This window comes from Molothrus ater, unplaced genomic scaffold (assembly GCF_012460135.2).
Source record: "Molothrus ater isolate BHLD 08-10-18 breed brown headed cowbird unplaced genomic scaffold, BPBGC_Mater_1.1 matUn_MA515, whole genome shotgun sequence".
Lineage (NCBI taxonomy): Eukaryota > Metazoa > Chordata > Aves > Passeriformes > Icteridae > Molothrus > Molothrus ater.
Genome location: NW_023416844.1, coordinates 28,111 through 42,371, shown reverse-complemented (window position 1 = coordinate 42,371; position 14,261 = coordinate 28,111). Strand labels below are relative to the sequence as shown.

Below are 14,261 nucleotides of genomic sequence, written 5' to 3'. Positions count from 1 at the left end.
TCCCTTGGCAGCTCCATGGAGACCCCATGCCAGGGGTGGTTGCCATGGACACCAGCTCAGGCCTGCAGCCAGAGCCTGTTGCCATGGCAACCATTGGCAGCCCCATCCCCAGGCTGATGGGATCCCAGAAGCACAGAATTGGCTGAGCTGGGAGGGACCCATCAGGATCCTCCAGTCCAACTGCTGGCCCTGCACAGGACACCCCAACAATGCCAGCCTGGGCCTGGCAGCACTGGCCAAACGCTGCTGCAGCTCAGAGAGCCCTGGAGCTGGGAGCCTTCCCTGGGGAGCCTGGCCAGGGCCCCAGCAGCCTCTGGGCAAAAACCTTTTCCTGACATCCAACCTGAGCCTGCCCCGACTCAGCTGCAGCTGCTCCCTCCACTCCTGTCCCTGGGCACCAGAGGGAAGAGGTTCCCACAGCCCCAGCCAGGGACCCGCTCCCAAGGCTGCTGCCATGGCCACCAGGGCTGCCACCAGCTGGGATGCTCGGTTTCCACGGGCCGGGCTTCAGGAATGGGATTCCCCAATTTCCTGCTCCCGCTAAAACCGCGCTGCCCTCGCTGCCCTCCCGCCTCCCATGGAAAGCACAAAAGGCAAAGATTCCGGGCTGGGATAAGAACAATTTATTTGGAACAGCAACCAGATAAGGAACAGACAGAACAAAAACAATATTGATAACAGAAGGGATAAATAAAGCTGCTTACAGGGAAAACTAAAACACAGCTCACTGGGTCTGGCTGGCCACAATTTCTCCTGTCTGGAAAGGACATCCTTCTCCTCAGGGAGAGAGAGAGACAGAGTCTTGGAAAGTCCCCATGGAACCCCTCTGAGGGCCTGTGACAAATCTGATCCTAAGCAGGCAACCATACCCAGCCCCCTGTTGCTACGGTCAGTTTCCATGGCAACCATCACCAGCCTCCTGTTGCTATGGTCAGTTTCCATGGCACCCTTTCCTGCCCCTGGCAATGACCTGAGGTGGGAGTGAATGTGATGACAGGGCCATGGCCAGACCCTCACGTTCTTCCATCCCACATCATGTCATTGGCAGGGGCAGGAAAAGGGACAGGTGTCTTCCCAGCATGGATCACAGGGAACATGGATCACCAGGGCTCTTCCCAATGTGGGTTCTCCCATGGGGGATGAAGCTGGAGTGGTGCATGAAGCTGTTCCTGCAATCGAGGCATTTGCAGGGCTTCCCTTACTGGTGGCTCCGTTGGTATCTGGTAAAATGAGAGCTGCTGGTGAAGCTCTTCCGACACTGGGGACACTCGTAGGGCCTCTCCCCAGTGTGGATGCTGGTGGTTGAGGAGGGTGGAGTTGTGCTTGAAGTCCTTCCCACAGTCAGGGCAAAGGAAGGGCCTTGCCTGGGTGTGAATCCGCTGGTGTTGGAGGAGCTGGAAGCTGGTGTGAAACCTCTTCTGACAATTGGGACACTCGTAGGGCCTCTCCCCAGTGTGGATGCACTGGTTCCTTATGAGGTGGGATTTCTGCTTGAAGCCCTCCCCACAGTCAGGGCAGTGGAAGGGCCTCTCTGAGTGAATTCGCTCATGCAGGTGGAGACTGGAGCTGGTGTGAAACCTCTTCTGACACTGGGGACACTCGTAGGGCCTCTCCCCAGTGTGGATACATTGGTGGGTGATGAGGGCAGAGCTGCAGCTGAAGCCCTTCCCACACTCCCCACACTCGTAGGGCCATTCCCCAGTGTGGATCATCTGGTGGCTGATCAGGGTGCTGCTCTTCCTGAAACTCTTCCCACACTCCAAGCACTTGTGGGGCTTCTCCCCATTGTGAAGCTGCACATGGACCACCAGCTCTGAGCTCTGGCTGAAGCTCTGTCCACCTTCCTGGCTCAGGGTGGGTCTTTCCTCCTCAGAGCATCCTGGGCTGGGTGTGCAGCCCCTCCTCCTGTGGGATCTCTGGGGATTTTCCTCCCCATTGGAATTCGGCAGCGTGGAGTCACGTAAAATGGCCTCTTCCACAAGGTTCTGCTGTGGGGATTTGTCCTCCCTGCTCTCCATCCTCAGCTCCTTCTCTGGGGGAGGAAGGACAAGGAGAGGATGGGATTTGCCTCCGTGCCAGAGGGAAGGGGAAGGAGATCCCCCCAGTGCATCCCTGGCAGGATGGGGTTGGCAGCAGGGTTGTCCTGCAGCCGGGGGCTGTGCTGGGCTGGGAGATGGAGCAGGAGAGAGGGGGGAAAGGGGCATTGACTTCCTCCTCACCTGCCTGGCTATCCCAGGGCTCCTTCCTCTTCTTCACAGCCTCCTCCTCTATCCAATCAAGACTTGGGACTGGGAAATCCTGTTCTGGGAAGAAAACAAAGGGTGCGCACATTGTCTTTTGTACAGGATTAAAGAGAAACCTGGGGGAGAGTCTAAGTCAGAATTACAATTTAAAAAGAAAATGAAGATCAAGGCAATGATACAGAAACACTGCCTTAAACTGACAGAGTCAGGATATAACCTGACACCCTGCTGGTCAGGGTGGTGGCAGCAGTCCCATTAAATGGTGGCTGCAGTCCTGTTGGAGTGATGAACGTGATTCTGTCCAAGCAGTGATCCTGTAGAAGGGTCTGGTCTTCCTCTGGAGGTCCAGGGCTGGTTCTGGAGCTCTTGTCCTCTGGGAATCCAGTAGGCAAGCTGCTCCTGGTGTTGCCAGCCTGAGCTTATATCCAGGTAGGAATGCTTGGATCCTCCCCCTGGGCGGAGCATCCCACAATGGGATGATGGAATTTGATCAGTCCTGCAGTGCCACTCAATGGCCCATTCACAGAAGATATCTCCCCTGGAGGGCGTTATCAGGGCTGAGTCATGGAAGAGATCAAGAACACTGCCCCACCTGTTTATAGCAGCTGATGAAGATGGGGATTGAAAACATGCATTTGGTTCCATCTTACACTGCAGCCTGAAACAGTGGGGGAATCCCTGCTCAGGGGGTGAACACCACCCCCCTTACCCAAACTGGCTCAGGTGTAAAACCCCCACCCCGGGAAGGCCACACACACAGGGGACAATGTCACACTTGCCCTGCCCCAGGGGAGGTCTCTGTCCCTGTCACTCCCTTGCTGTCCCTCCCTTTTCTCTTTCTTTCCAACTCTCTCTCTACCTCACATTTACTGTTTAATACAGCCGACTTTGGATTTGGTCTCATTAGCACCTTATTTGGGGCAAAGGCATCTCTCTTATGATTTTGTTAACCAGATTGTGACATTATTTTGGCACAGTGAGTTTAGGCACTGTTCTCTGACCCCACGTGCCTTTGACAACAGCATGGTTCCCTCCACTGAGGAGGTTGTGGTTCTTTCTGTAGGAACTCTTGGAAACTTGGATGCAGCTTCCTCTGAGCAACTTACAGGAGAACTGATGAGGAAAATGCCTGTTGTTGGTGGCCAGTGTAAAGAAAATATTTGGTTATCCTTCCTTGAAAAGTTTGTTAAAATCGCTGGAGGAAAGGGAGCAAAAGATACCAGTAACACTGACAAGGTTCATTCACCCCAAGGTGAGGAACACAGGGCTGCTAAAAGTCCCACAAGAAGCCCAGCTCAAGTAGCTAAATTCCCAAATAACTCATGAATTCCCAGGCTTGGGGGCTTGCCAAATGTGAGAATCATTTTTCTCTTTGTCCCTGTCACATTTGTGACAGCTACACGGAGCTTTCCTTTCCTTTTGATAATATCTGTATGGGGACAAATTTGCACTTTTCTTTTATCAGAAACTGCCAGCAACTGACCTGGAGCTGTGCAGGGACTGATGAATCTTGGAATTGCCACAGAATTGCTTTTATTGTTGCTTTATTCATGTTTGGGATTTGTTTGTGTTTTCATCACAAGTGACTTGTGGGAAAATCAAATATTCATCAAAGTGATTTATGCAGAGGTAAGTTTGATTTCTGCCAAGTTTATTTTGTCCAGTGCCCAGGGGATGCTCAAGGGGTCTCTGTGCCTCTTGCCCTGGGGGATGCTTAGGAGGACCTTGGGGGAGTTGTCCCTGTCCCTGTCACCCCCGGCCATTCCCCAGGGTTGTCCCTGTCCCTGTCACCCCAGGCCATTCCCCAGGGGTTGTCCCTGTCCCTGTCACCCCAGGCCATTCCCCAGGGGTGTCCCTGTCCCTGTCACCCCAGGCCATTCCCCAGGAGTCTCCATCATTCTCACCCCAGGGAATGCCTGGGGGGTCTCCCTCCCTCTCTCCCCTGTGCCAGGGGGTGCTCGGGGCAGTCTCTATCCCTCTCAGCCCAGGGCATGCTCGGGGCTCTCTGTCCCCTGGCCCTGGGGGATGCTCGGGGGGTCTCCATCCCTCTGGCCTCAGGCAATGCCTGTGCAGGGCTGGGCACCAGGGGCTCTGTGTCCCTCTCACCGCTGAGGCTTCTCGGGGCTGGGGGGGGCTCTGCCACCTTCTCACCCCTGGGGAGGCCGGGGGGGTCTCTGTCCCTCTCAGCCCTGCTGGGACCCCACCCAAACATCATCGGGGTCACAGGGACAGAGACACCCCCAAAGCCCCAGAAGGGCTGAACCTGGGATTTGGTTTGGGGCCAAGGATTTAGGAAGGGGCTGGAATTGGGGCTGGAGTTGGAGTTGGGGCTGAGATTTGGATTAGAGCTGGGATTGGGGTTAAGGCTAGACATGGGATTGGCTTTACAGCTGGGGTTGGGATTGGGTCTGGGGCTAGACGAGTCTGGCACTAGGATGAGAATAAATACAGAACTGTGAGTGTGTCTAAACATGGAGCGAGATTGAGACCAGGATCAGGGTCAGGTTTGGGACTGAGCTCACCCAGAGCAGGACAGGAGGGGATGTCACTGCAGGATGTCCCTGGCATTGTCCCAGCCCTCCTCAGGCACCTCCAAACATGGGGGGCAGCTGGGTGCCCCAAGATCCAGGTGCTCCCACGCTGCCCTGCAATACCAGGTGAGCATTCCCTGAGGGCAGCCCTGAATGTGACCCTTGGGGCTCTGGGATCAGCCCTCACATCCTTGTGGGAGCAGCTGCAGACAGAATGAGATATTTCTCCCCTCTCTTTCCTGTGGGAGGATGAAGCCCGTCTGCCCTTTTCTTCTGGTGCCTCCTCCTCTCCTCAGCGGAGGATGTCAAACTCCCCAGGAGCAGGAAAATCCCCATTCCCTGTTTCCTTGTGGATACAGCCTGGAACATCCACCCAGAATGAAGGACTTTCTGACAGCCCTGCTGAATGACACTGGGAGGAGGTTTGTGAGAAGGGGAAGAAATTGCATTTTGATAGTAAATAGAAGGGGCAAAATTATTTCTTTCTGTCATATTCCTTTCAGTCAGTTCTGGTTTGTTTTCAGAGTGCCACCTTCTCAGCTGATTGTGTTTGTGTCCCCCTTTCTCTCCTGCCTCTCTTTGCCTGCTCTGTTTCTCTCTCAGTGTCTCCCTTGACCCAGGGCAGCTCCCCCCAAAGACCCTGCCCTGATTTAATTCCCCATCCAGGAGCTACAACAACCATGGGTGAAGTTATGAAGGCTGGCAGTGAAATGTCACTGTAAGATCTTGCTCCACTTGGCTTTTGGCTCCTTCTTAAGAGCTTTGCTTTCCAGGGCAGGAACATCTTTTCCTGTCTGGGAACTGGAATTCCAGCCCCTGGCAGTGTGTGCCATGGATCCCAGAGGGGCATTCCCGAGGCTGCCAGGGTGCTGCTCCTGCCGTGCCTCCCAAGGAGCTGTGCAGGGCCAGGGGACAAGGTCCAGCAGCTCTGTGGGCTCCCAGAGCACACAGCAAAGGTGGCTTTGCCGGGCATTTCCCAGCACCTTCCCCGCTGGAAGCAGAGGGAGGGAGGAAATGGAAGCGAGTCCCCGACAAAATCTTGGAAGGATTGGGCTGGGAAAGGACCCTGCCCATGGGTTACGATTTCGCGAGGGAGAGACGCCTCTGCCCCAGGGAACGTGCGAATGAGAGCGTGGGAACGCAACCTGTGGATCTGCTCGAACTTGGATTGAACTGAACAAGTAATGGGGAAGAGAGAGGGAGAGAAAGAAATCGGGAAGCGATCTCAGAGAGAGAAAGAAATAGGAAAGAGGTCTCAGAGGGGGAGAAAGAAATAGGAAAAGGCTCCGGCCCGGACTCCGCAGCTCCCGGGGACACCCGCGGGGCGCAGCGCCTTTCACAATTCCAGCCAATCAGAGAACGCGCTGAACAATTTCCAGCCAACCAGAGCTTTTCTCGCCGATGACTCACCGGTTGCCAGGCGGACCCGCAGAGCCCAGCGGCCCCGGAGCGGAGTTTGGGGCTCGGGCCGGGGGCACGGATCCGCCCCGGGGGGGTCCCCGAGCCCCCTGCCCAGCCCTGGGGCCGATCGGGGGCTCCCCCACCCAGCAGCCGGGGCTGCGGGGCCGCGGGGCAGAGGGGTGGGAAAGGGGGGTCCGGGCTGGCAGCGGAGGAAATGCGGGAGGAAGAGGAGGGAGAGGAGGAGCAGGAGCGGGAGCGGGAGAATCCCGGCGCTCGCAGCGCCCGCACGCTGAGCCTGCAGCAGCCCCTGCCCCGGGAGCATCGCCCCCAGCCCCGAGCCGCAGGTGAGGGCGAGGCCGAGCTCGCCCCGGCTCCAGCCAGGGGTGTCCGGGAGGATTTTTTTGGAGCGTGTTCGGAGCCGGCAGATCCCGGACTCGAGCCCCGGGTATCTCCGGGCTCCCTAAGAGGAGCTTTTTCGGGGGCAGAGGAGCCGCGATCGCCCCTCGGGAGGGTCCCGGGGGTCCACGTGGGGATGGCCCGGTACCGACGGGGCGGGACATTGGTTTTGGGGATCCCCGTGAGAGCCGGGGCTGTGGAACGGGGGACCCCCGGAGCGGGGAGAGGGGAAGGGGCGATACCGGAGCTGGGGCACCCCCGGCAGCCCGGAGATGAGGCGGGGACGGGACCCCCTGACCCTGACAGGGGCGCGTCCTGGGGTGACTTCATGATGCTCGTGCCCCATCGGTCCGTTTAGCCCAGAAATGAGTTCTGCACCTTTAAGGCTGGTTCTGAGAGCCAAGGGGAGGAGGAAGAAGCTGCAGTTTGTTTTCAGACACTGCACTCACTCCTCCACATTCTGGCTCCTGGATGGACAGAGGGCGGGACAGAGCTCTCCTTTGCTTTTAGTTAGTTTTTAGCTCGCTGAGGCAGAGAAGTTCCCTGGACTGTGGTTTTTCTTTTTCTTTGGAGCTGTTTAAACCTGCTCTGGACTGAACACCCAGAACACCACTGGCAGCTCCCACCTGTGGCCCACCTGGCCAGGCCTGGGCCGTGGCATTTCCAGCACTGGAGGGACTGATAAGAGACTGAGTGAGCCGAGCTACAGGCCACAGGGGGATTTTCTGAGTTTGTCATCTCTTTTGGAGTAGTAAGAGGTTTTATTGTTTAATATTGTTCATTTTTTGTGCTGGTGAGTGCTTTGCCTGGCAAATAAACAGGTTTTTTCCACTTTTCTCCAAGCAAATATTTTCCTGATCTGATTGGGGGAGGGGCTGCTTGAATTTGCTTTTTAGAGAAAACTCCTTTGGAGGTTTTTTTCCAAATTTGCCCTAAACCAGGACGTGGCGGTGGGAAGAGGGGGGAGCCCCAAGTGACTGGATTGGGGGGTTAGGGGGAGGCTGGAGAGGGGAACCCTGGGACCCCAAAACCCCCCAGAATCCCTAAGCAGGACCCTGGAGAGGGGGGATCCCCAGGACCCATGGGATCACCAGCAGCCCTGAGATGGGGAACCACCAGAACACCAGAGGGATGAGACTGGAAATGGGACACTCCTGGTGGCTTTTTTTGATTCACTCTTGATTTTTGGTGGTTTTTATGGACATCAAGCAACTTGTAGAGATGGACTTGGGCGGGAGGAATCCCCAACCCACGACATTCACTCCTTGTTTTTCCCCAAACCAGGATTTCCCATTCCCAAACCTTGGCTGGATAGAGGAGAAGGCTGTGAGGAAGAGGAAGATGCCCCAGGAGCCCCAGGCATGTGAAGAGGAAGTCAGTGCCCCTTTCCCCCTCTCTCCTGCTCCATCTCCCAGCCCAGCACAGCCCCCGGCTGCAGGACAACCCTGCTGCCAACCCCGTCCTGCCGGGGATGCACTGGGGGGATCTCCTTCCCCTTCCCTCTGGCACGGAGGCAAATCCCATCCTCTCCTTGGCCTTCCTCCCCCTGGGAAGGAGCTGAGGATGGAGAGCAGGGAGGACAAATCCCCACAACAGAACCACGTGTAAGAGGCCATTTTACGTGACTCCAGGGCACAGGAATCCAATGGGGAGGAAAATCCCCAGAGATCCCACAGAAGGAGGGGCTCCAAACCCAGCCCAGGGTGCTCTGAGGAGGAAAGACCCACCCTGAGCCAGGAAGGTGGATCGAGCTTCAGCCAAAGCTCAGAGCTGGTGGCCCTTGAGCAGCTTCCCAATGGGGAGAAGCCCCACAAGTGCTTGGAGTGTGGGAAGAGCTTCAGGCAGAGCAGCACCCTGATCAGCCACCAGATGATCCACACTGGGGAATGGCCCTACGAGTGTGGGGAGTGTGGGAAGGGCTTCAGCTGCAGCTCTGCCCTTATCATCCACCAACGCATCCACACTGGGGAGAGGCCCTACGAGTGTCCCCAGTGTCAGAAGAGGTTTCACACCAGCTCCCACCTCCTTGTTCATGAGCGCATTCACTCAGAGGAGAGGCCCTTCCGCTGCCCCGACTGCGGGATGGGCTTCAGGCACAACTCCACCCTCGTCACCCACCGGCGCATCCACAGTGGGGAGAGGCCTTACGAGTGTCCCCAGTGTGGGAAGAGCTTCTCAGGCCGCTCGTTCTTTACCCGACACCAACGGAGGCACCGGTAAGGGAAGCCCTGCGAGAGCCCCGGCTGCAGGAAGAGCTTCATGCACTGCTCCAGCTGCATCCCCATCAGAGGATCCACATTGGTCAGAGCCCTGGTGACCCACATTCCCTCTGATACGCAGTCAGAAGTGGCTGGTGTTCCTTTTTCTTTGCCTCTCATTATCTTTTGATTTATCTTCCTCCCTTCAAAACACAGAAAACTGGGGTAAAAATCAACAAATTCATCAAAGGCATCTAAAGCCTCACATTTTACTTGTGTTTTGGGGGAATCTTGGGTTCTGGGAGATATCTGGGAGGATATGGGGGGTTTGGGGGGTATTTGGTTTAGTTGTCTTTATTTCTTGGCACTCCAAAAGATGAGAGGGATTGATCTGTCAGCTCAAAACCACTCAATGTCACTGAAAACTACTCAATCCCACCCCAAAATTCCTCGATTCCACAGCCCCTCAGGATGAAATGGGGTTGGAAGGGGATTGGGCAAAGTCAGATGCAAATCAGGAGGGGTGAGATGAGCATTGGGTGGGGCAGGATGGGTGGGATGGGGTTTGGGAGGTGGGAAATGGGGGAAATACAGCTTGGGAAGGGGGTCTTGATGTCCAGGAGGAGTGGGAAGGGTTGGGGTTGGGATTGGGGACGTGGGCTGGGGTCTGGAATGAGATGGCCAAAGTTTGGGGATAATGAAGGGAAGGGAAGCCCGTTACTGAGTGAGTTTTTGGATATTCCATGTTCATGAAGAGATTTTGAGGTGTCTCATGTTTCCAAGGCAGTTTTGGGGCACTCCCCAGCTCTTGGGGTCTTTCCTGAGAGCAGCTCCATGGAGCCCCATTGCCAGGGGTGGTTGCCTTGGGCACGAGCTCAGAGCTGTAGCCAGGGCCCATTGCCTCAGTGCTGGAGAGCAGAGAAATGATGAACGGCCCCAGACATCTCCAGTGTGTGTTTGTGTAGGCCTGTGAGCTGACTGGAGAGACATCAACAACAATACCCTGGAGAGCTGCACCTTAGACTCCGGGCATTCCTCACAGCTCAGGGTCAGCCAGGCAGAAAGGGACCTGCAGGGACTGATGGACAGCAGGCTGGACATGAGGCAGCAGTGTGCACAGGTGGCCAAGAAGGCCAATGGCTCCTGGCCTGGATCAGGAATGGTGTGGCCAGCAGGAGCAGGGGGTAGATGGGCTGTTTGCAGGGGAGGGAACAGGGGTGGGCCAGAGGAAGAAATTTGTACCAAGAAAAAGTAAAGAAAGCGAAGGTGAAGCCAAGGAAATGCTCAGGGCAGTTTGGGGGTGGCTGCCAGGCAGCCCTGGCTCTGAGCAACAGCGTCTGCAGTGGCACAGGAAACTCCCAGCTGATGGGAACAAACTTTCTGGCTGACTGCAGAGGCCAGGACAAAGCTGAGTGGTTTCCCTGGTGTCCCCCAGGCCTTGCTGGCCCCAGGGGCTGATGGCATTTGTGCTCCCTCAGGTTCATGTCCCCACAGCAACAGCATGGGGGTGCTGCCCCTGCTGTGTGCAATGCAAACAGGGGCTGCTGAGGCAGTGCTGCTGTGTCTGTGCCTGCAAGGATAGGGCACCTGTGTGAGCTGGGGCAGAGGCCAGGGTTGCAGAGGGGGGATGTTGTTGGCAGCTGCATGAGGACACTCTGGGACGCTGCCCTGGGCTGTGCAGCGCACTGGAGATGGATCAGCCCCTGCTCTGCTGCTCCTTCCCGTCTGCCCCAGGGCCCTTGCAGGGCCCCAGCCATGCTGTTTGCCCTCAGCCTGCCCACGGCCAGCCTGGGGCTGCTCACAGGGGTTTCTGTGCTGAGCATTGGCCGGGCCATGTTCTTGAGAGAGCCTGGGCAAGGAGCCTGGAGCCCCCAGGGCCTGGCCTGAGGCGTCAGCGCTGCCCCAGCAGTGCCCATGGCCTGTCCCTGCTGCAGCCCTGGCACTGCCACCCCCAGGGCTGTGCCCGGCCCCGAGAGCACTCAGGCCCTGCAGCAACACCAGGGCCACCAGGGCAGCGGGGCAGGGCCACGGCAGCAGCACTGGCAACACCAAGTGCTGCTGCTGCTGCTGGGCACAGCTGCTGGGCCAGCACTGATCTGCCCCAGCTCTGCACACAGACATTGCTGCTGCAGCTCCAGAGAAGGCAACACAAGGGCATCTCTGCAGAAAACTCAACTGGGAGATCCTGTAGTTCCTTTAATGCCATCGAGAGTGAAGCCCTTCATTGAGACAGTCTGTGGCCACAGGGAAGGTGGAGAGAAACAAAATGAGAAATGTCAGAAGCAATGACATTTCTTTGTGGACAATATGAAAAATAGTAAACCAAAGAAAAAGAACGACCAAAATGAAGCCAGTAAGAAGTATCAAAGATGATTTTTAGTACAAGTTATTTGTGATTTTTACTACAAATGATTTGTGATAAAACAGAAGGTTAATGTTTTTTAAATCGTCCAGTCATCAGTCTCCAAACTGCAGCCTTGAGCTCCTGGTTCCTCAGGCTGTAGATGAGGGGGTTCAGGGCTGGAGGCACCACCGAGTACAGAACTGACAGGGCCAGATCCAGGCATGGGGAGGACATGGAAGGGGGGTTCAAGTGGGCAAACACAACAGCGCTGAGGAACAAGGAGACCACAGCCAGGTGAGGGAGGCAAGTGGAAAAGGCTTTGTGCCGTCCCTGCTCAGAGGGGATCCTCAGCACAGCCCTGAAGATCTGCACATAGGAGAAAACTATGAACGCAAAACAGCTAAGTCCTAAAGAGGCACTAACAGCAAGAAGGCACTGTTCTCTGAGGTAGGATTTGGAGCAGGAGAGCTTGAGGATTTGTGGGATTTCACAGAAGAACTGGCCCAGGGCATTGCCATGGCACAGGGGCAGGGAAAATGTATTGGCCGTGTGCATGAGAGCAGTGAGAAAGGCACTGGCCCAGGCAGCTGCTGCCATGTGGGCACAAGCTCTGCTGCCCAGGAGGGTCCCATAGTGCAGGGGTTTGCAGATGGACACGTAGCGGTCGTAGCACATGATGGTCAGGAGGAAATACTCTGCTGAGATGAAGAAGAGAAAGAAAACGACCTGAGCAGCACATCCAGTGTAGGAGATGTTGCTGGTGTCCCAGAGGGAATTGTGCATGGCTTTGGGGACAGTGGTGCAGATGGAGCCCAGGTCAGCGAGGGCCAGGTTGAGCAGGAAGAAGAACATGGGCGTGTGCAGGTGGTGGCCGCAGGCTACGGCGCTGATGATGAGGCCGTTGCCCAGGAGGGCAGCCAGGGAGATGCCCAGCAAGAGGCAGAAGTGCAGGAGCTGCAGCTGCCGCGTGTCTGCCAATGCCAGCAGGAGGAAGTGCCTGATGGAGCTGCTGTTCGACATTTCTTCTGTCTTGGCAAGGGGACCTGTTGAAAAAGTAATCATGGAATAGTTGGGTTTGGAGGAGACTTGAAATATCCCAGCAGAGCCTGGGGGCACTTTCCCCCCACTGCCTGCCCAGGGCTCTGCTGCCTGGAGCTGTCCCTGCCAGCAGCTGCTTCCCTGTGCCCAGGGCTGGGCCCTGCCAGTGCTGCCAGAGCCCAGCCCAGCCCTGGGGGCTCAGCTCTGCCCTGCAGAGCCCTCCCAGCTCAGGCACTGCCCAGGGGCAGCTCTTGCTCTGCAGGCTCTGATGGCAACGTCAGAACAACCCTGAGGAGGCTGGAAAAGCAACTCTGAGGCTGCCTCTAAGGGGGCCTGTGGTGATTTCTGTCACTGCCTGGTTTATTACATCTCATAGATTTTTTGTTTTCTCAACCTGAAGTGAGAGATGAATATCTATGTGCAATTTCCCATCCAGGCAACCTAGAGCAGTAGATTAAAAAAGCAGTATTTTCCCTTTTATGCAGGCCCTGCCTTGCTGTGCTTCCTGTAGAATCTACTTGGAAATGTTCTGCCGTTAAATGCCATGCTGGGAGCAGTTCTGAACAATGCAGCATCCTCCCCACACAAGGAGAACACTCCCAAGCCTCACCAGCTGTCTCCTCCCAGCCAGATCTTGTCCCCCAGTGCTGGGAGCAGCTGCCAGGGCTGGCTGAGAGCTGTCCCTGGCAGGCAGCAGAGTCCCTGCCCCAGCACAGCGCCCTGGGCTGCAGGACCCTGCTCTGCAGGACAGCCCTGGGCACCCCTGGCTGCTCTGCACAAGAGACAATCAGAGAATGTACTCACAGGCTCTGCAGGCATTGGCATGTTCCAGCTTGAGGAGATGGCTCCAGGAGCTGCAGCTGCATTGTCCTGCAGCCAGAGGTTCCTGTGCCAAGGGCTGGCAGTGATTGTGCCCCAGGCACTTCTCAGCCCCTTCCCAGCCCTGACTGATTGAAGCTCTCTGTGCCTCTGTGCTGTGCCCGGGCTGGCTGCAGGCAGTGCCCCAGCCCTGCTGGGCTGGCAGAAGAGCTGCTCATCAAGCAAAATGTGCTTTTGAAGCTCTTCTTGGTGACCAGGAACTGTCTCTGTGCCAGGAGCCCAGCCCAGCTCAGCAGCACAGACACAGCACAAGGACTTTAATGGGCCTCTGGGGCTTTGTGCTCAGGCCCTGAACATCAGTCCCTGAGAGGGAGCTGAAGAAACCTCTGCAGAACTCCAAGGCAGAATCCAACTCCAAACTTTCTTGGACTTTTAATGGGTCCCAGAGAGGGACACGACTGAGCAAGTCTCCCCAGGCCCCAGGCAGAGCAGAGAACTGCAGGCAGTGATGACAGGTGGGGACAAAGAGAAACCAAGTCTTGGTGCCCTGGGGCACAGCAGGGTCTGTGCCAGCAAGGGCTGGGAGGAGACACCTTGTCCTGAGGCCCTGGGGCCTCCTGGCACAGCCCCAGCCAGGCTGGGCACTGTCAGCCCCTTGTGCTGCCCTCAGCATCCCCCCCTAGCCCACATCCCAGTGGCCTCAAGGATCTGCTGCAAGGAGTCCCTGGGGAGCCTGGCTCAACAATGGCCCTGGGGGCTCCTTCATGCTCCCTGCAGGGACTGCAGGTTTTTCAAAGGACTTTGGGTTTGGCTTTTGCCTTGGAGTCTCTGAGATGTTTGTGCAATCATGATCCCAATTATCTGTCTTAATGAGTCCCTGGAGAGCTTTGTACTGACACTCAGTGGGGCTCATTAATGCCTTGAGATACTCAAGGTTTTTAAGGTACTTTTTGGATTTATGAATACTTTTAGGTACTTTTAAGGATTTTCCTTCCCACAATGAGTTTCTGAGATGTTTTTTTGCCATCCTGGCCTCCAATTCTCTCCTCCAAGAGTCCATGAGGAGCCTGTGTTGGGTATCTTCCCCCTTTCTGTTTTACAACAAAGATGGAACTGAAAGAATTATGTAAGACTTTCTAAAAGCATCCAAACAAAATATGATACAATTAACAATGCAACAACAACCACTAAGAGAATTAATAGTCCTGTTTTAGCTAGACATCATCCAACCCTTTAGTCCCACGGATTGGAAGAGTTTATTGACCCAGTCGTTGTTTTCCGCTTGAAGCTT

General features: G+C 56.0%; 1 protein-coding gene and 1 long non-coding RNA gene across 2 annotated transcripts; one reads left to right on the top strand and one right to left on the bottom strand.

Annotated features, from left to right (window-relative positions):
• The first annotated feature begins 6,066 nt into the window (after window positions 1-6,066).
• LOC129047144 (uncharacterized) lies at window positions 6,067-9,067 on the top strand. Its single transcript, XR_008509138.1, has 3 exons — window positions 6,067-6,519; window positions 7,145-7,322; window positions 7,856-9,067. It is a non-coding gene; the product is annotated as an uncharacterized LOC129047144 (long non-coding RNA).
• A 2,133-nt stretch (window positions 9,068-11,200) lies between these two features.
• On the bottom strand, window positions 11,201-12,133 carry LOC118701435 (olfactory receptor 14J1-like). The gene has a single exon (XM_036406055.1). The coding sequence runs from the start codon at window positions 12,131-12,133 to the stop codon at window positions 11,201-11,203; it is 933 nt and encodes a 310-aa protein (XP_036261948.1).
• Between the last annotated feature and the right edge of the window lie 2,128 nt (window positions 12,134-14,261).